The 20,194-nt window shown below is 36.6% G+C and overlaps 1 protein-coding gene across 8 annotated transcripts in view; it reads right to left on the minus strand.

The window, feature by feature from the left end:
* Nucleotides 1–20,194, minus strand: part of LOC150094422 (tyrosine-protein phosphatase Lar-like) — a 1,380,317-nt gene that overhangs the window by 60,886 nt on the left and 1,299,237 nt on the right. For all 8 annotated transcript variants that reach the window (XM_090412197.1, XM_090412199.1, XM_090412204.1 and 5 more), the window contains one exon: nt 16,170–16,263. In XM_090412197.1, coding sequence (XP_090268323.1) covers nt 16,170–16,263 — 94 coding nt within the window. The remainder of the gene's footprint in view (nt 1–16,169; nt 16,264–20,194) is intronic.

The following is a 20,194-nucleotide window of genomic DNA, read 5'->3' on the forward strand; positions in this document are numbered from 1 at the left end:
GGCCATGTGTGCTTCTCTTTGAAATTCTCTTCTCTTTTCTATTAATAATTTTAAAGTAAAAATTGGATCTATGCAGGATCGGCCTTTTCGGAAACCAGTCCTCTACAATGCTACTTAGTTTCTCTTTTAATATTCCTGCATATATTTTATATCCTGTATTCAGCAGACTAATTCCCCCATAGTTATTGCAATCGTCTTTATTTCCTTTTTTATAGATTGGGATAACCAGTGCTTTTTTCCCAAGAGTTAGGAGTTTTTCCAGATATCCAAACCATATTAAAAACTTTCAGAAGTCTTTCATTAAATTTTTCACCTGCATTTTTGTATAGTTCTATATTTATATTGTCTTCTCCTGGTGTTTTCCTATTTTTCATCATCTTTATTATATTTTTCATTTCTAACATTGTGATATTTTCTATTAGGTCATTCTTTGTCTTATAAAATTTTATTTCATTGTTATCATCTGTCCAGAGATTTTGGAAATAGGTCACCATTAATAATCAATGGTAAAAATTACAATTCGTCCATGATCTATTACTGTATTAATATTCATTTTATATGGTACTCTTTTAGGAAAGATAAAAAAATGAATGCAAAGTAAATGTTTAATAAATACTTGTACTTACATTAGTTATGGCAATTTTTTTATCAAAAAAAAGTTATCGAGAGTCGTTTGAACAGTTTTAGTTTTTTCCTATCAGCATATATTCTACGACAACAAGCAAAATGACTCTCTAGACCTCGGAAAACAAACATTCTTCGATTAACATCTGGATCCATATCCATTATTGCTTAGGCGATTCTAAACTGTGAAATATTCCATCCAGTTCTTTGATTGTTATCTCCTTTGGAACCTCATCTTCATATTCCATTTGTTCGTTGTCTTCATATGCGCATTATTGTTCAATTTCAAGAAGATCGGTATCACTCAAATCTTTTGAATTTGAATTCAATAATTCTTTAACATCACCTGCATCAACACTATCAAAACCAAGGTATTCACCAATTGCAACGATTTTTTCAACCACGTTGTTCACAGGATTTTGAAAATCACCTAAGTCATTAGAGCATTCTTCCAAAGGTTTTTCCAAACAGCTCTCATGCAGCTAGAAAACACTTGCTCTCATGAATGTTTTCAATTGCATGTTTAATGTTAAAATTTTTCCAAAATTCTTGGAGCCTAATCACATTTTCTCCCATTGTTGTTTCTACTGCCTTTGAGAATGCCTTTTTAAGAAATTAAGCTTTGAAAGTTGCAATGACGCCCATGTCCATGGGTTGTAGCAATGATGTATTTGTTGGAATTTTGGTAAATTTAATGTTGTTAATTAAAACTCTTGCTGTGTATATAAAGGGATTGTCACAATTAATTTTAGCACGTTAAACAAGGAATACCTGTATTAAATTCTCTAATACCTTACTTTAGCCACCACTCTGGAGATATATCGATTGGTTTATAATTTGCTAGCAGTCCAGTTTATATAATGGAACTATTTTGTTTTCTTTCCAATCTCTTGGAACTTTACCAGAGCCGAGACTTTGTCAATTAAATTAAAGGGGAAATTGATTTTCCATAGAATGTGGACATTCTCTGTGATTGCTCAACATCTGGAACTTGCAGTAGAAAAGGGATATGGGTGGAATTACAAGCAAGTTATTACAACAAAGTGAGGAACCAGCTTGTAGCAGTGCCTTGGTATAAGAATCTGGACAGTAATGATGTTAGCAATGCATGGAAATAGTCAAGGGATGCCTGAAGAAAAAAGTATGAGCACGTACACCCAGTGAGGAGGATAAACCAGGTAGAAATTGGATGGATGAATAGCATCAATTAGCAGGAGTCACAGAAAAAGTTTTGGAGGGTACATAAATAGAAAGACGATCAGCAAGGTAATAACGTGAAATATAATGTACGGGCAAGAAGGGTGACCAACATGGTAAAGAAAGCAAACACAGATAATGAGAGTATGGTAGTTGAGAAGGCCAAAGAAAATCCCAAAGAGTTCTTTCACTATTAGAAGCAGACATAATCACTGAAAAAGAAATAATCACTCAGCAAGTGATTGTTTCTTTTTTGAAAAACAATTACTGAGTGATTGTTTCTCAAGGGTGTATCGTCCACAGGTGGAGATCTGATATCAACTGATCCAAGAAGAGAGGCAGATAAATTGGAGGTACTTAGGATATTACAGATCTTTAATGAAAATACTGCTATGGAAGTAGATTGAATATCAACCTCATGTATTATGAGAATATTTAAGAGAACTGTCAGCTCCTTTGACCAGACTGTTTTATTTAAGTGTTAGCCCTGGGAAGGTGCTGAGGGAGTGGAAATAAGGCAAAATAGTTCTGTTGTATAACAAAGGCTCCAAGGTAGCAAATTGCAGACCAATTGGTATGGCAGGAGTGTTGATTAAGGTATTGGAGAAGTTGGTAATAGTAAAAGACAAAATTCAAGAATGGATCATTAGGAAAATGAACCACCATAGGGAGCAGCATGGTTTTGTGAATGGTAGGTCTTGCTAAGTAATTAGTTCACTTTTTATAAGATAACAAACGATAACAAACAAATTAAAAAAATGGCTACTTAGTAATTTTGCTTGGCTTTGCTATGCAATTTTGCAGATACTATATGGTTGCATAAAGTGGAGCAAATGGGTTGGATATCATCATCATCAAATTCTTGTGTCCCTCCTCTGCCTCATGGGATGCACAGGTATTATGATAATACTAGATGAAAAGTTACATCATTACTAACTTCCTATTGAAAATTTTCCTCCAAATTAACCTGTTATCAGATCTTCTATTTCTCCATTCTAAGGCACTTTTTATTGTATCAATCCACATAGATCTTGGTCTTTCTATGGATCTTTTTCCTACCATTCTGGCAAAGAACACTTGTTTTGCTTTCCTTTTCCATTTTGTTTAGGTGACCATACCACCTGAGAATGTGTTAATTCTGCTGACATATCCCTGAATGCGAACAATGGCAAGTTCTTTCCTAATATCTTCATTTTTAATATGATACTGCCATATACTTGATGCTATCTGTTTACTTCCTTAATCTTTCTCAGAATCATATCTCTGGTCTCCAGTCTTTGTTCAAGTGTTTTATTTCTAATCCAGCTCTTGGATCCATAAGTTAAAATTAGTTTGAACATTGTCTTGTATACAGCTGGTTTAGTGTTTTGACCAATTTCAGGGACTAATTACAAAGAGTAGTATATGTGAGAATTGAATCAAAGAGAAGATAGGTGATTAGTGGTATACTGCAGGGCTCTGCTCTTGGGCTGCTGCTATTTAATGTGTACATTAATGATATAAGAAGTGATTTAATGGCAAGTATCCAGTTGTCTGTTTGATGACACAAAACTGGAATAACTGATAGTAAATGAAGATGTTACGGCTGGATTACTTAAATAGACAAAGTATGGGAAAAGGATAATGGCTACCAGTTTAATGTGGCAAAGTGTGAAGTTATGCATTCTTCTTGTTTGCATAACTGTTTGAAGAGATGTTTATTACATTGATGGAACTGGACTACAGGAAATTGATGAGGCCTGGGATTTGGGATTATGGAGAGGGCTAAAACACTCATGAAGTTATCTGGATATTGAAGAACACACAAGAAGGAACAAAAGGTTACATTCTACTTTATGTGGCTTTAATAAGGCCATATCTGGATTACTGTGTATAGCTGTCACCTGAATTCCTTAGGGATTAGGAAATGGCAGGGAGGATTCAGAGACCACTGACTTAAATTATTATTATTATAATTATTTGATACCTCCAGGGAGTCCAAGGACTCGTCGAGGGAGGGCACCTGCTCGACAACTCTGTCTCAACCACTCAATCCACCAACTGACTGCAACTACACCAATGCCATCTACCACCGACCACAGCTGGTATTTCCACAGACAATCACAAACATCCATGCCCAAAGCAGGATTCAAACCTGCATCCTTTTGGCTGGAGAGCGGATAAGCTAACCACTTGGCCAGCCAGGCTAGCAAATTGTAATATAACTATTGAATGAGAACAGACTGAAGGTTGATTAGTTGATAGGTTAGGTGGAAAAGAAGGGATATGTGTATATATATATGTTTAAGATACCAAGCTATTTTAAACATGGTTTTACTCCATTTCCCAAGTAAGCAAACAGACAAGTAAGTCAAGTTTGCGCCTGCAAGTATTGCAAGTCTAAGTGACCCCACACGTAGTGCAAGTCAAGGCAACTCGTGGTAAAGGTGGATAAGCTCTGATCACTATTCTTAATATTTACCCTTAATGCAAAGCACATCTCCTGGAGGAGATGTATGATGCTATGTATTAAAGGCAAGGGGGCCACTACCCAGACCGGTTTCAACCTTTATTGAGGTCTCATCAGTGGGAGCCAGGTTAGAAATACCAAGATTTTAGTAATACAGAGCTTATAAGAAGTATTTTACCATAACAAGTTACCATAAGGTGTTTTAACCTTATTAAATAAAAATCTCAGGATGAGAGATAGATGTAGAAAGTATTTTACCTTGGGTATATGTGTGTGTGTGTGTGTGTGTGTGTGTTATTAAAAGGGGTTTAGAGGATTGAAAAAGAAGGCTTCTTTCCATACATGAGCAGGAAGTGGGAAAACAAGGATGCAAGGGACTAGAATTTTTTTGTTTGGAGGGTGGAAAGGATTACTAGAGGCAGTTGTGAGTACTTGTCAGTGAATGAGTTCAAGGAGTGTTACAATATTGCATAATAACTGCTAGTATAGACCTCATAATGAGTGCGACTCTCTGGAGATGCCTGAAAAAATAATACTAAAATGGCAGAATTCAGGAATGGGTGTGAAAAGAATGATGATACATCACAGGGAGGACAGCATGGCTTTGTGAAAAGTTTGACTGAATAACTGATTGTAGCAGTTTATTGATGCAAGGACAGCAAAGGTTATACTGCACCAAGCCAAAGGTTACAGCAGTACCTCAATGAATAATAAACAGTAATAAAGAGATAGCAAATAACATGTTATTTACATAAAGCAATTTTAAAAAATTATTTAAATAAAGCACACATACATATAAAGAGAATTTATAATCATATGTGTTTGTATAAATTAATTAGTTTTAAAAAGTTAAAACTTCATGCAGTTTGTCTGAGTCTGATAAACTATGCCTGAGAAGATAATCACTCAGATAGAATAGTTATAAATTCAGTCAAGTGTAAGTGCTTGAATAAAGTGTTGGCACTCTACTAGAACATGACAAATGGTCAGATGTATGTTGTATTGTTCACATATAAGCCTGACTGGCCAAGTGGTTAGCGTATCCACTCTCCAGCCAAAAGGTTGCGGGTTCAAATCCCGCCGTAGGCATGGATGTTTGTGATTGTCTTTGGAAATACCAGCGGTGGTGGTCGGTAGTAGATGGCGTTAGTGTAGTTGCAGTCAGTGGTGGATTGAGTAACAGAGACAGGAGTTATAGAACAGGTGCCCTCCCTCGATGAGTCTGGACTCCCTGGAGGTGTCTAATAATAATAATAATAAGTGGGTCATCAGTCCTCAACAATAAGAAAGTGTAAGATGATTGTGAATAGCTAGCAAGGACAACTTCCTCTTTTCTGTTTCTACAGTGACTTGACTACTAGTGCTTAATTTCAGGTTTAATCTTGGGCAATTTATTAGTCAGTGCTTCCTGTCTGGACAATTCATCGTGGAGAAAATTCATTGTGGGGAAAAAATTAATTGCGAGAAAATTTGAAATCCTGTTTCATGTCATTCCCATATATTCTATTAATAGTTATTAGGGAGAACAAAATATTTAAGAATAGTTAGGGAGAAAGGACACGATATTTAAGAATATTTGTTCTTCTAACTGTTTACTTTTCTGTTATGCGCATTTAGACATCCATCCAGGTGTGATATATTTTTTATCTGAACTAATTCAGAAGGTGACATGTTTCAGTTATTGAATACACGTGCATTTTGAAAATCACTGAAAAGTACAGTGCATAGTAAAGACATCTTGCATTTTGCTATTGTTTGCAGAGCTAGTTTAAGATTACAGTGCAATTTTGAGTAAAGATATTAAAGAAAATGATAATAAAATTATGTAAATGCTATCATAATGATGTAAAGCAGCATAAGAAAATCTGCTGCCTCAATACTAGTTTTTAACTTTACCTTTTCCTCCAATACTAGTATTTTATGATACTAAGAAATTTTAATTTTTATATTTAGTCTTTTTTATTGAAAAAAAAATAGATGGATTCTCCCAAAGTGAATTATGTAATTAATTATTTCTCTTGTGAACTGTTCAAAATTAAACTGTAATCAGAAATATCATGTCGTTAACAACCGACTCAACCAGCTAACAACCTCAGCTATGCAGACGATATGGTATTAATAGACTTATCTTTAGCCAAGGCGCAATAACACTTTGACAAACTATGCCAAGCTGCAAAAATATTTGGATTGACAGTTAAATGAAATAAAACTAAAATACTCACAAATATAGTACAAGGTTCCATCATTACAGAACACAACCGACCTTTAGAAAAAGTAGAAGACTTTCAATACTTAGGCTCAAATATAAATAATACTGTAAATGACATATAATTAAGAAAATATAAAGGTGTCAATCAACACAGGAATCTAAGAAATATATTGAAATCACCCCTCATTACCTTGGAAACAAAAATTAGGCTTTACAAAGCAACCTCTCAGGCTATCTTTTTATATCATGGAGAAACTTGGGATGTTTCCACCCAAAAAGCAATAAAAACCATTAATAGCTTTAATACAACCTGCTTAAGACTGTTACTCGGTTACTCTTGGAAGGATCATATTTGTAATTCCCCTATTTTAGAAGAGACATACCAAAAACCCTTGATTGAAACTCAAAGCAGACGTCAACTTGATTGGCTTGGACATCAACTGAGACATCCTCCTTCTCCATAATTTGACATCTTATTTTTATATGCCCCTCAAATGGATAAAGATGGAAAGGAAGACCAAACTAAACAATTCTGGCAGTATATTAACCACCTTATCAGCACAGATACTCTCTCTCCATGAGAAATAGCTCAACTGGCTCAAAACAGAGATGCCTGGAAGCTACATATATTATTTAACTTTTTGTTATTCCTATTTATTTAGTTCGTTTCCCTATTTACAAATTGTAAATAAACTATGATGATGACCAACCAACTAGATAGCATACCCTCTCCCTCCAATGAGCTGTAGATTTGAAACTTGCAATACGCATGGATGTTTGTAATTGTTATTAGGTGAGAGATGAATTTCTTCATCTGAAAATACTAGCATTGGAGGAAAAGGTAAAGACTAGTATTGCAGCCAAAGATGGCAATTTAGCTAATGCTATCATAATGATTTACATCATTATGATAGCATTTACGTAATTTTATTATCATTTTCTTTAATATAATTATTCAAAAGAGCACCTATGATCTTAAAATAGCTCTGTTAACGATAACAGCGTACAACATATCTTTCTTATGTAGGAAAAGTGGAGTCATTTTCAATATACAAGTGTATTCAGTAACTGAAACACCTCATCTTCTGAATTAGGTCAGATAAAATGTGCATATACTATATATATCACATCTAGATGGGTGTCTAAGTGTGCAGAAAAACAGTGAACGGTTTGCAGAATAAATATTCTTAAATATCGTGCCCTTTCCCCCTAAACCACCAGTTTTGGTGGTTTAGGGGAAAAGGACACAACATTACAGTTTTGTAAATATTAATATTCCATCAACAGAACCTGTAGTATCAAAGTAAGAAAGAATATTTATACCTTTTTAAGATGAAATAGAAATTAGGAAACTCGCTGATCATTAAAATATTACGAAAATCTAAATAAATAATGCATAGATCTTCTTCTTAATCTTTCCCTCTTTTACCTTTATAGTGTCGAGGATTTCTATTCCTTATAACCACAACGGTTATACCAAGATAAGGTGGTTGGCCCTATGCCACCCGGTTTATCCTATGTCTGCAGAAATGTTAAGTTCTCAAGGCCGGTTTGCCTGCTTGCAGGAGGAAAAACCACAGATAAACTGGGGAGAAAATCCTGTAGTCCACAACCAAGACCGGCTAACTTGGCTATGTCTGAGAAAGATCCCAAGCTCCTCACATCAATGATGGGAATCGAACCCAGGACACTCCTTTCTCAGGCATATGGTTGTGAAGTGCACAGCCACTAAGCTCACCAGGTGGACTAATACATAGATACATAAAAAAATTATATTTTGCGAAATTTATCTTGCACTGCATTCACTTTTCATATATCGGTATCAATGCCATATCATTTCAATTTTCTGGCGAATAACATTTTCAGTGAATTTTTTCCACGATCAGTAGTTCACACAATGAATTTTTCTATGATGAATTTTCCTTGCGATGAATTTTCAACATGAACCAGTGCTTCCTGCTATGATGACTACCATTACCATTACATCACAATACATTGCTAATTATGATGACTGATACACTACTGTGTCTCTATACAAAGGCTTGGTGTAAAGATGCTGAGTTTGTAACTTTAACAGATGAAGCATGCCTTGAGATAAATGTTTTCTATATACAAGGGTGGTCTGAAAGGTTCTTGGCCTGGACCATAGATGGCAACACTATCGGCAAGATTTTTTTTTTTCTAAGTTGGTACATCTGTCATAAGCATCCGTGTAAAATTGCAAGTCATTCTATCAAGTAGTTTGTTTCATACAGCTGTCTGTATCCCTTGAAATCAAAAAAATTGAGGTTATAAAATTCTTTGTAAAAGAAGGTTTAACACCAAAAGAAATTCATTCGAAGTTCATAAAAGTTTATGTGCACTCTTCTCCTTTGTTTTTCGACAATTAAGAAATGGGCTGCTTAGGTTAAACATGGCCATACTAGCTTTGAAGATGATCCACGTGAAGGATGTCCAAAAAGTGTAACAACACCAGAAATCATTGATCAAGTGCACGATATGGAATTGGATGACTGGTGAGTCAAAGTGCATGAAATTGCTGAGACTATAGGCATTTCAAAATAACATGTAGGATATATTTTACATGAAGAATTACATATGAAAAAGCTTTGCGCAAGATGGGTGCCGCGCTTGCTCACAGCAGATCAAAAATGCACTCGCATGAAAATCTTTGAGCAGTGCTTGGAGCAAAACAGATTTTGTGCATCAATTGATTACTATGGATGAGACTTGGATTCATCATTCCACACCAGAATCCAAACAGCTGTCAAAACAGTGGACAGAAGCCAGCTGTTCAGCACCAAAGACGACAAAATCAGTTCCATCAGCAGGAAATGTCATGGCATCAGTGTTTTGGGATACTAAAGGCATTTTGTTTATTAATTATCTTGAAAACAGTAACACAATAACTGGGGAATATTATTCTGATCTTTTAATCAGACTAGACGAAAAAATTTGCGAGAAAAGCTCAGGTTTGCAGAAGAAAAAAATCATCTTTCCTCAGGACAGTGCCCACAAAAGCGTTTTGACAATGGGAAAATTAAGGGATCTTCACTATGAATTGTTGGAACATCAATCCTATTCTCAAGATTTGGCTCCCTCTGACTTCTATCTCTTACCAAAACTAAAACTCTTCCTTGCTGGTCAGCATTTTCCTCGAATCAAGAGGTGATTGCAGTTGTAGAAGGGTATTTTGCAGATCTTACTGAGAATCACACTACAGGGACAGGATAATGGAGCTAGAGCATCGCTGGAATAAATGTATTAGTCTTAAGGGAGATTATGTTGAAAAATAAAAATAATTTTGAAATTATAAATTTGTTTTTTCATTGTTAGGCTGAGAACCATTCAGACCACCCTCGTGCATGTGTGCGTGCACACACGCATGCACGCACACACATTTATATATGCCAGCCTGGTTGGTCGAGTGGTTAGTGTATCCACTCTCCAGCCAAGAGGCTGTTGGGTTTGAATCCCATGTAGGCATGGATGTTTGTCTCCCAATATGGACTGGGTCACCATGGGAATAATAGACACAAAAACCTTCTGCAATGGGAGAGGCATTCACCCTGCAGTGGGCAGAAAAATGGACAGATTGAAGTTTTTTTGTTTTTTTTTGAAAAGTTGCAAGCTATAGTTATTTGGGAACACATAAGAAGGCTGTTCCAGAGGGCAGACGTGGACAAAATAAAACAGGAAGAGGAGAAGCAGGTCTGTGTGTTTGCAGTTGCACAGTAAAAGGATGCTGGGCAGCTTCTGCTCTTGTATTAACAGATGCAACAGAAAGTATAAAGATGATGGCTGCCAGTTCAGTGAAGTGAAGCAATGAACATTCAGGTACCCACAGAATTGGCACAGTGCTGAAACATTTTGTCTGTGAGACAGAGGGTAAAGTGAATCTGTAAGAGTGGAATTATCTATAAGTTGAATAGCTCTCCTCTAGGATTTTTAGGAAAGTTTTAGGTGCACCCCCAAAGCATGTAAGCAATATTCTAAGAATAGGCATATCTGGGATTTGTATATAGTTAAGAGTTGGTTAGGTGTAAAATAACATCTTGAATGAATGCCAGGTGAGTGGTTAGCGTATCCGCTCTCCAGCCAAAAGACTGTAGGTTCGAATCTTGCCGTGGGCATGGATGTCTGTGATTGTCTAAAAATACTAGCGGTGGGCGGTAGATGGCGGAGACAGAGAGTTGTAGAGTGAGCCCTCCCTCAATGAGTCTTTGGACTCCCTGGAGGTGTTACATAATAATAATAATGAAACAGAAAGCCTAGTTTTTTGAATTCTGAAGAAGCTATTGCTGTGATGTGTTTATTTCAGGAGAGAATTGGGGTAAATGTTAATCCAAACAGCAAGAGATCTGATCTTTTCTGCTGATTTGTGAATTACTGAACGTAAGGATAAAAGGCAAGACTATGTTTAAGTGGCACTAAATATTATTATTATTATTATTTCGGGCTACTCCAGGGAGTCCTTATACTCATCGAGGGAGGCCCTAAACATCATGTCCACACAACTATTCGACATTCTCACAGTATCTATCATACCTTGCCTTGAACTCGCTCACTGTCATAGCACCCACAACAGACTCCGGCAGCTTATTCCACTCATTTACCACTCTAAAAGTAAAGAGCCCAGCTCTAACACCCCTGCTAACCACACTCTTGCCCAGCTTCCATAGGTGTCCCCTAGTTCTTCCACCACCAGTCCTGATCTCAAAAATATCCTCTGAATTAATCCTATAGAATCCTTTTAGCAATTTGAATGTCTCAATCATATCTCCCCTTTTCCGCCTATCAACTAGTTTCTGCAACCCACAAATCTTCAACCTGTTCTCATATGGTTCATTCCATACACCTACTATCATCTTAGTCACTCGCCTCTGGATCCTCTCCACCTCCTCCCCATCAAGAAGGAACCGAGGTGACCAAATCTGGGCACAGTAGTCGAGATGAGGTCTTATCAGGGCTCAGTACAGAGGTACAATAACTTGCTTGTCTTTGCTCGTCAAGGTATTTTTCAACAACCAAGTGAGTTGATGAGCTGATTTAGCTACTTTTGCAATGTGCCCCCTAAACTTCATCCCCCTATCCACCAACACTCTCAAGTCCCTGGCCTCATCAATCTCTTGGAGTACAGTTCCACCAATGTGGTATACTGCTGCTAATCTTTTCACCCCAAAATGCATAACCTTACATTTTGTCACATTAAATTGACATCCATTCTCCTTAGCCCAGAACTCCAATCTATCTAAGTCATCCTGCAAGACTTTGACATCTTCTGCATTCACTATCGCCCTACCCAACTTTGCATCATCAGCGAACAAATGAACTGTTCCACTTAGATCCTTCCCTATATCGTTAATGAACAGATTAAACAGCAGTGGTCCAAGAACAGAACCCTGCTGCACACCACTAGTCACAGGCCGTCTTTTGGACTCGACTCCTGAATAAACTACTCTTTGATATCTCTCCATCAACCACCCACCTATCCATCTCACCAACCCTATATCAATTCCCATATGTTGTAGTTTACGGATTAGAATTCCATGTGGTATCCTGTCAAACGCTTTTGCCAGGTCCAGCAGTATCACTGTAAACCCATTTCCCTTATCCAGTTCTGCTGTCACCTTGTTATAAAACTTGAGCAAGTTACTGAGGCATGATCTACCCTTCACAAAGCCATGCTGTCCCCTGTACAGTATCTCATTTTCATCAATCCATTCCTGTATTTTTCCCTTGACTACTTTCTCCAAGACTTTGACAATGACTCCTGATATGCCGATCGGTCGGTAATTTGCCACCATAGTCTTGGATCCTCCTTTATGCAGTGAAACAAGTGAGAACAAGACTGTCCTCACCTCATTGAAGCATAGTATATAGATTAATGTTTAAGTCATACTAGGAAGGACCTCCCTCGAGAGTCTTTTGACTCCTTGGAGGCCTGAATAATAATAATAATAATAATACTAGTTGTAGATGATCTTGTAGCTTGGGATGTCAGGGCACTATGCAGTTTGTGAAATGAGCAGGATGAATGAAGAGTACTATTGTATGCAAAGCTGTGAATAGCAGTAGTGTAATTAAAAATAGGTCATTTATGTACAGGAGAAAGAGAATAGGTGATAGGACAGAGCCTTGAGGCTCCTGCATTGATGGTGAAGCTTGAAGAGTGGGATCAATCTACCATGACTCACAGAGAAAAACCAGAGAGAAAGCTGGCTACTAAATTGCAGAGGGTGGCAGGGAGACCATAGGATGGCAATTTGTTTAGCAAGTCTTAATGTCAGACATCATCAAAATCTCTGGAAATGTCAAGAGTGACACCAAAGTTTCAAGAATCCTTTCCATGGTGTCCAGTGGTGTGTGATGTAAGCTAAGAAGTCAGTTGTTGATTTTGAATAGCAAAATGTATATTAGTGCTCACTGATTAATTGGTGGGCTTCTATGTAGTGGAGAAGCTGGCTATTGATAACTTTCTCTATTATTTTTAGTTGGCAACTGGTGTTAGCAAAATGCTGCTGACGGAAGATAATATCCTAATATGTGTAGAGGTTCAAGGCTATAAGATTAGTTCAAGCAGAGAGGATGAGGCAAGGAGAGAAAGTGTTACTTATGGTGTGGAGGTGGGCAACAAAGAATATTATTATTAAATGGGCAACTCCATGGAGCATTATAGACTCATCAAAGGCTTCTTTAAACATTTTACTAACATCACACAATATACTTTGCTTTGAGTTTAAGCACTCACAAGATACTCGAACTTTGACATCCCTGTAGTGAAAAATTTCCTCTATATTGTGAATCCTATAAAAACCTTTCAGTAATTTCTAAACTCACAAGATACTCGAACTTTGACATCCCTGTAGTGAAAAATTTCCTCTATATTGTTAATCCTATAAAAACCTTTCAGTAATTTCTATGTCTCTATCAAAGCTCCCCTTTTCTGCTTATCAGTCAATTTCTGTAACCCACAAATCTTTGACCTATCTTCATAAGGAACATTCTATAGAACTGCCACCATCTTGGTCACTTACCTCTGGATCCTATCTGCTTCTTTCATTCCCAATAACCCAGATCTATGCATAATTGTCCACATGGGACTTTATGAAGGCCTAACAAAGAGGTATAATAACCTCCTTATCTCTGCTTCTCAGAGTGTTCTTCAATAAACATGTAATCTTATGAGCTATTTTAGCCACTTTTGTTTGCAATATGACCTCCAAATTTCAACTCCACATTCACTAATACTCCCAAAGTCCCTAGCTCCCTCAATTTCCAGATGTATAGTTGAATCAATGTAGCACATCAATTTACATGGTAGACTGGTTCTGCAAAAATATTGTGTAAATGAAAATCTTGTAAATCGAGACTAACATTTGTAGAGAAAATGAAGAGACAGGTTCTGTAACACTTGATTAAATATTTACATATTTTTAAAAAATAAACTTAACCCTTATTTTTATGTATAGATATATAACAAAAATTTAGTGATAATAAAATGAACTATAAAACAAAATGCACACACGCTTTTATTTAAGCAATTTATAATTAACAATCACTATATCAATCAGTATGCAGTATGTACTATACAGTACATACTGTAGTGATGTTTGAACAATTCTCTCCTTACATGATTTCAAACAATTTACTTTAATAAATAACACAGCAGTAGTTACATTAACTATAGAGCCTCAGTAGCTCAGTTGGTATAGATGAAGCCCTTTGGTAAGAAAGACCTGGGTTCGCCCATCCATGATGTGAGGAACCTTTATTTGGTCACTTTCGACTAAAGTTGAATTAGCCAGTCTCATACAGAGATAGAGGGTTCCCCCACCTGGAAACTCGGGTTTTTCATCCCTCAGAACAGGAAAACCAGCCTGGCAAACACTTTTTTGCAATGTTAAACTGAAATTGAAATCGTGCAATTTGAGTACCATGTAAATTGAGGGTAAGGTGTAATCTTTCCACTCCATTTATTTCACTGATTTATTCTCCTAACTCAGGAAATGCAGTCCAATGCTACTTTTTTTTTTCCCAAACATAACCTGACCATACCATTTTCCTTGCACTTCTAACACAGTTCTAATTGCTTTTTAATTTATTATTATTTCCTCTGTAGTTCAACATATACTCTTTTTAACTGAAAACTTCACATCTTGTAACTTACCATATTTGCCGGCATATAAGACGCACTTTTTTTCTTTGAAAATAGGTCTGAAAAACAGAGTGCGTCTTATACACCGATACTCAGTTTTTTATTACTTTCATTTCTGGAAATTTTCTCTGTTCCGAGTTACACGATTTCTTTCTTGCTTCCTTGCGGTGTGTGAGAGCATTCCAGTTACGTTAGTTATGTATTTCAGTTACTGGAATACATTCTAGTATTCCAGTTATGGATAGATAACATTTGGTCTAGGTGCAATGTTGAAGAAGCCTGCTCTGCTAGTATGGGATCAGTTTCGTTCTCACAGAACACAAGATTAAAAATAAACTCAAGGAATTGAAAACTCAGTTAGCTGTAATTCCAGGAGGTCTAACTACTCAGATTCAACCTTTAGATGTCTGTATTAATAAACCATTTCAGGGATTTATGAAGAAGTGGAACAATGCATCCAGAAGACTGCTGGATGAAGTCTTCAGATTTTGAGGTTATGCCATCAGGAAGAAGCCTAGCATTTCGCAAGTTTGTGAGTGGGTCAAAGCTTCATGGGATGCTGTGTAATCTGAGACAGTGGTTAAATCATTTAAGAAGTGTGACATTAGTAATGCACTGGATGGTACAGAGGACAATTTGTTGTATGAGGACTCAGATTCTGATTTAGAAGAGGTTTCAAGTGTCTCTTATTTAGCTCTGAAGATGAATTTCTGGGTTTTGACGAAGAAGATTAAAAGGCAGGTACTCTTTCCTAGTTAGATTAGGTATTTGTTGAAAGTAGACGTACTTATTACTTTATATTTGAAATACCGTAAATTCATTGTAATATTCAGTGATAAAGTTTTTTTCTTAAAAAATGCGTACAAAAAAGGCGATGCGTCTTATACGCCAACAAATACGGTATATCTTTACTTTCGCGATTACTGTGTCAAATTTAGGACAAAGTGGTTATGAGAAAATCCTCTGCTATCAACAGAATGAGCATTCCTATCCTAGATCCTCTGTATTAAGTGTTGTTTTAGGAAAATAGCCTTCAGTAGCTGTAAATTCCAATTCCTTCCTCTCATTTCCCATAATGATTACTCAGCCTATGCCTGCTGAGTTAGCCAATGCATTCCACCTATGTCTTTGAATGTTGTATTTATATTCTCATCTTTCCCTCCACAAGCTATGAAATACCGTTCTGCAAAAACGAGGAATAAGTTTGTATGGAGAGAGAAATAAATTATAATGTTCATTAGAAATTGTTCAAAGAGTTACACAGTATTCTACTGCATATAACATTTACCTGAAACTCATTCCTTTTCCTCAGCAAGGAAAACCTTAAATTATATAAATGGTGATGGATAATTATTACCAATTCAAAATATTTGCACTTACCATCTCTTGTAATTATCTAGCATTTGTCCTGTGGGAAAGGGGGTATGCCCCATATTATTAAAAACCAGACATTATTATTACATTAGTGTTCAGTAAAAGTATTTCAAACTGATGCATCAACTATATATTTGTTACAAGTTAAATTTACTTACATGGAAGAATATTCATTAATCGATTTTTGAATTTGTTGACTGGCAAATTAGCACTTACAAATTTATTAGCTTTTGTTTTCATCATGGTAAGTTTCTGAAAATGAAAAAGAAATCTAAATAAACTCTTAGGCAAAACAGATCTTTTTGAGACATTATTCTTTATGTTTACATAAAGAATTCTCCACTAATTCTTTAAGAGTTAAAATGTAGAAAAAAATTCTCTACAATAACATATTTTGAATAATAATATAATATAGTTGTGTGTGTATAAGATTGTGAGGATATTAAGGAAAGTATATTTTTTCAGTGTGCTAGCAGCCTAAAAGATGGCAGTTATCAATGTATTTTTCTCACAATCGAGAATCCTCACAATCGAGCTGTAGTTCCTTCACTTTTGTTCCTTGGGGAGAGAAAGGAGGCACCTGCTAATGTTCTTGAGAAATGCCCAGGCAAGCATTTTATTATCATTGTTATTATTATTATTATCCAGGCCTCCATGGGGTCAAAAGACTCATCGTGGGAGGTCCTTCCTAAGAAACACAAAGTCTATCATACCACTCCTTAAACTCATTGACCATTCTCACTCTCACCACTCCATCAGGCAATGAATTCCATGGCTCAACCACCCTCCATGCAAAGAAACCACTCCTTACCCTCTTGCTCATGGTTTCCTTTCGTAACTTCCAGGGATGGCCTCTTGTCATCACTCCTTCCCTCTGTTCAACCAAACGAAAGAATTCCCCAGTGTCCACCCTGTAACCACCTTTCAACAGTTTAAAAGTCTCAATCATATCAACTCTCCGTCTTCTATCCACCAAACTCTGCACTCTACATTCCTTCGGCTGATCCTCATAACTAACATTGTACAGTCCTGAAACCATTTTTGTTATCTGCCTTTGTACCCTTTCCACAGTTAATTTATCCCCCTTCAAATCCTGGGGACCAAATCTGAGAACAATAGTCTAAGTGTGGTCTGATCAGTCTTATACAATGGAATGATAACCCTTTAATCTCTGCAGGTCAGTGTCCTTATCATTATTGCAGCAATCTCTGTGTTACCTTCATCACTTTTGCAATATGTCACCTAAATTTCAGGTTTCTATCAATCATCAACCCCAGATCTCCTGTCTCCCCTACTTCCTCCAGTATAACTCCTCCCATAGAGTATGCAGCATCCCATTGATGTTTCCCAAACCTCAAGACCTTACATTTTGCTGCATTAAGCCGATACCCCCATTCATTTACCTATCTATCTAGCTTATTCAAATCCTCTTGCAGGGCTACCACATCTGCACTATTACTAATAATTCTTCCTAGCTTCGCATCATCTGCAAACAACTGAATATTCCCTTGCAATCCACTGATATAAAGGTTAAACATTTCATTCAAAAGAACAGAGGTAAATTAAATGAAAGTAGACAAGGAAGAGAAGTTGGAGAAGGTGGATTTATAGTTGGACTGTGAATAAATTCTGACTGGCTATCTTTTGTTTTTATATGCTAAGTGAGAAAGTGGCAGATGACATATGCAGGTTCAGTGCAGTAGCAGTATTCTAAGGCATAAGGCATAAATGATCATCTGCGAGATAGCAGTTGTAGTGAAACTATGTGAGTTGAGGGGTGGGATAAGCATATACAGATCATCAAACACATGCATGTTTTACATTTCATATTTGTTGTTCCACCAAACCGGTCACTGATACATCAAAATACAAGCAACTGTTGGTCAACATTCCAGGCATAATTCAGTTTCAAGATTGTTGAACCAATATCCAGTACCTCCATAATGTAACTGGAAGAACAATGGGATATTACTGCCTTCAACTGGGAAAGACCTGTTTTCGATTCTTGTCACAATGAGAGGAATCTTTATATGGGCTTTTTCAATTGAAGGTAAGTTAGCTGATCTCATACAATGGTAGTAGGGTTTTCCTCCTAGAAACTTAGAGTTTTCATCCTGCGAAAAGCAAATTGGCCATGAGTCCACACAGAATTACAGACAAGAAATACTTGTTGTTGGTGGCAGGTAGTAGATGATGTTAATGGTAGTAGTATTATTGTTTGAGAATTAGGTAGTAAGGGAGACTGCGAGATGTGCATAACAGAGTAGAGCACCTTTCCAAGATGAGTCCTTGGCCTCCCCAGAGGTATCAAGTAATGATAATAATAATAACAACCTGATTTTCATGGTAATGGAGATATATTACAAAAGGTCCAGAAAAGATAAACTAAAGGGATATCTAGTCTTTGAAATGTGGGGTATGAAGACAGATCAAGGGAATGCAATTTGGGAGTCATGTTTATATGTTTTTCACCCCACTACATGTCCATGCACTTGAAGTTTTTAATATCACTAAAATGCAGTGTCATTATTAGTGACACTGCAGTTCAGAAAAATGTTCTCATAAAAAATACTGAAGTTCATTGGTTTAGTTGGCTGATGAATGGTGTGCTCCAACCAACAGGCTAGGGTGATTGTCTGTGATTGTCTCTAGTATAATGTGCTTTAGGGATACACAGGGCTATACTTACACTTTTTCCTGAAGCTGGTGGTGCCTGAGCCACTAAAATGCTTCAGGGGGCTCCCTCCTCGTTGTTTGTGCCCTTAAATTGGTCCTAATTTTTACCCCCCCCCCAGGTAAAAACAATAAAAATTGAAAGATTTCCAATGGAATATACAGAGAACAGTAATGAAATTCTTACACATACATTCTCAAAATAGGGTAAGATTAGTAACATATGAAAAGGTTTATCAAGTGAAGATCCAAACTGGTTTTCTGGTGATGTCACCTTCACAATGGATATGAAGATGCCTGTACCAAATTTTGTCAACACTGGTACAACCTGAGTTATGGTAAACTATCCTGGAATACAAAGGCAGTGCCTGTGTTAGGTTCATATGATCACTTGGGTGGTAACTGTCCCAAATCTAATCAACTGCATGGAGATCAGACATACCTCTAATCAATGTCTCAAATCCTGTCAGAAATGTGAAAGTTCTGAACACTGCATTAACACTGTCCTTTTAGAACTTTTGGTGAAAGAGTGGGAGTACTGTAGAGTCAATTAGAACACCATATATATCAGACAGGCATAATGACGCGTTTCCGGATCTTCCAATTCAGTCTAGTAAAGACTGCGCTTTTAAACAAACTACGCTTGGTAAAATCGCAAAAAGTGGATGTCGAAATCAGCTAGAAATTATTCCTAAAATCCCAGAATTGCAGGAGCTACTTTCCCAGTCAAATATGAAACAACATCAGTTGAAATTACCGATAATGAAACTAATATAACAACTGAACAGATACAAGACGAAATGCAAAAGTTTGAAGGGGTATAACCAAAGTGTGGTTTGATAGTCTCGACTTGCCATTTTTCATGTTTTTCCAGGTCAATGTTAACAAATTTCCTGTCTGTCCATAGTAGGTTTAAGCACCTTCATACACTCCAGTTTATGCTAAAGGATGGAATTTGTTCTTAGGAAAGCAAGCAATTCAAATTCGCTATTTGACATGTGGTTTGAATTTGGTGTGAAGGTTGTATTTTATTAGCACTTTGGCTATGTTTTCAGATGTGCCTTGGATATAAGGATAGGAATAACAGTGTTTTGTTCTGGTGTTTTTGATGAGGGGAAAGCAGGAGTGACAATGTAGTATTTTATCTATTTTGGAAGAACTGTTGGAGATGTAGCCATTGGTCAGGAAGGTATGGAAAATATATTTATGTTCTGTGGTGAGAGCTGCATCATTAGAACAAACAGCTTTAGCTCTGTGTGTAAATTGTAGCATGTTGTTTTGTTCTGAAGATGCTGGTTTGAAATCCAGTGAAATATAAACCAATGAATAAACATATTTTTATAATTCAGTTCATTCAGTGTTGGAATACCATTAAAATAAGTTATGAATCATGTTCAACACCTAAGCTTGCCTCTTAGATATACCAAAATATTGCATTAAACAAGTGCAAACTATCCGACAACTGTACTTTTTATCTAGATTAGATTCCTAGTAAACTGAAAGCAAAAAC

The sequence above is a fragment of the Typopeltis vanoorti genome, chromosome 22 (genome assembly GCF_054136105.1).
Source record: "Typopeltis vanoorti isolate ZY-2024b chromosome 22, IOZ_Tvanoo_1.0, whole genome shotgun sequence".
In the NCBI taxonomy this organism is placed as follows: domain Eukaryota; kingdom Metazoa; phylum Arthropoda; class Arachnida; order Uropygi; family Thelyphonidae; genus Typopeltis; species Typopeltis vanoorti.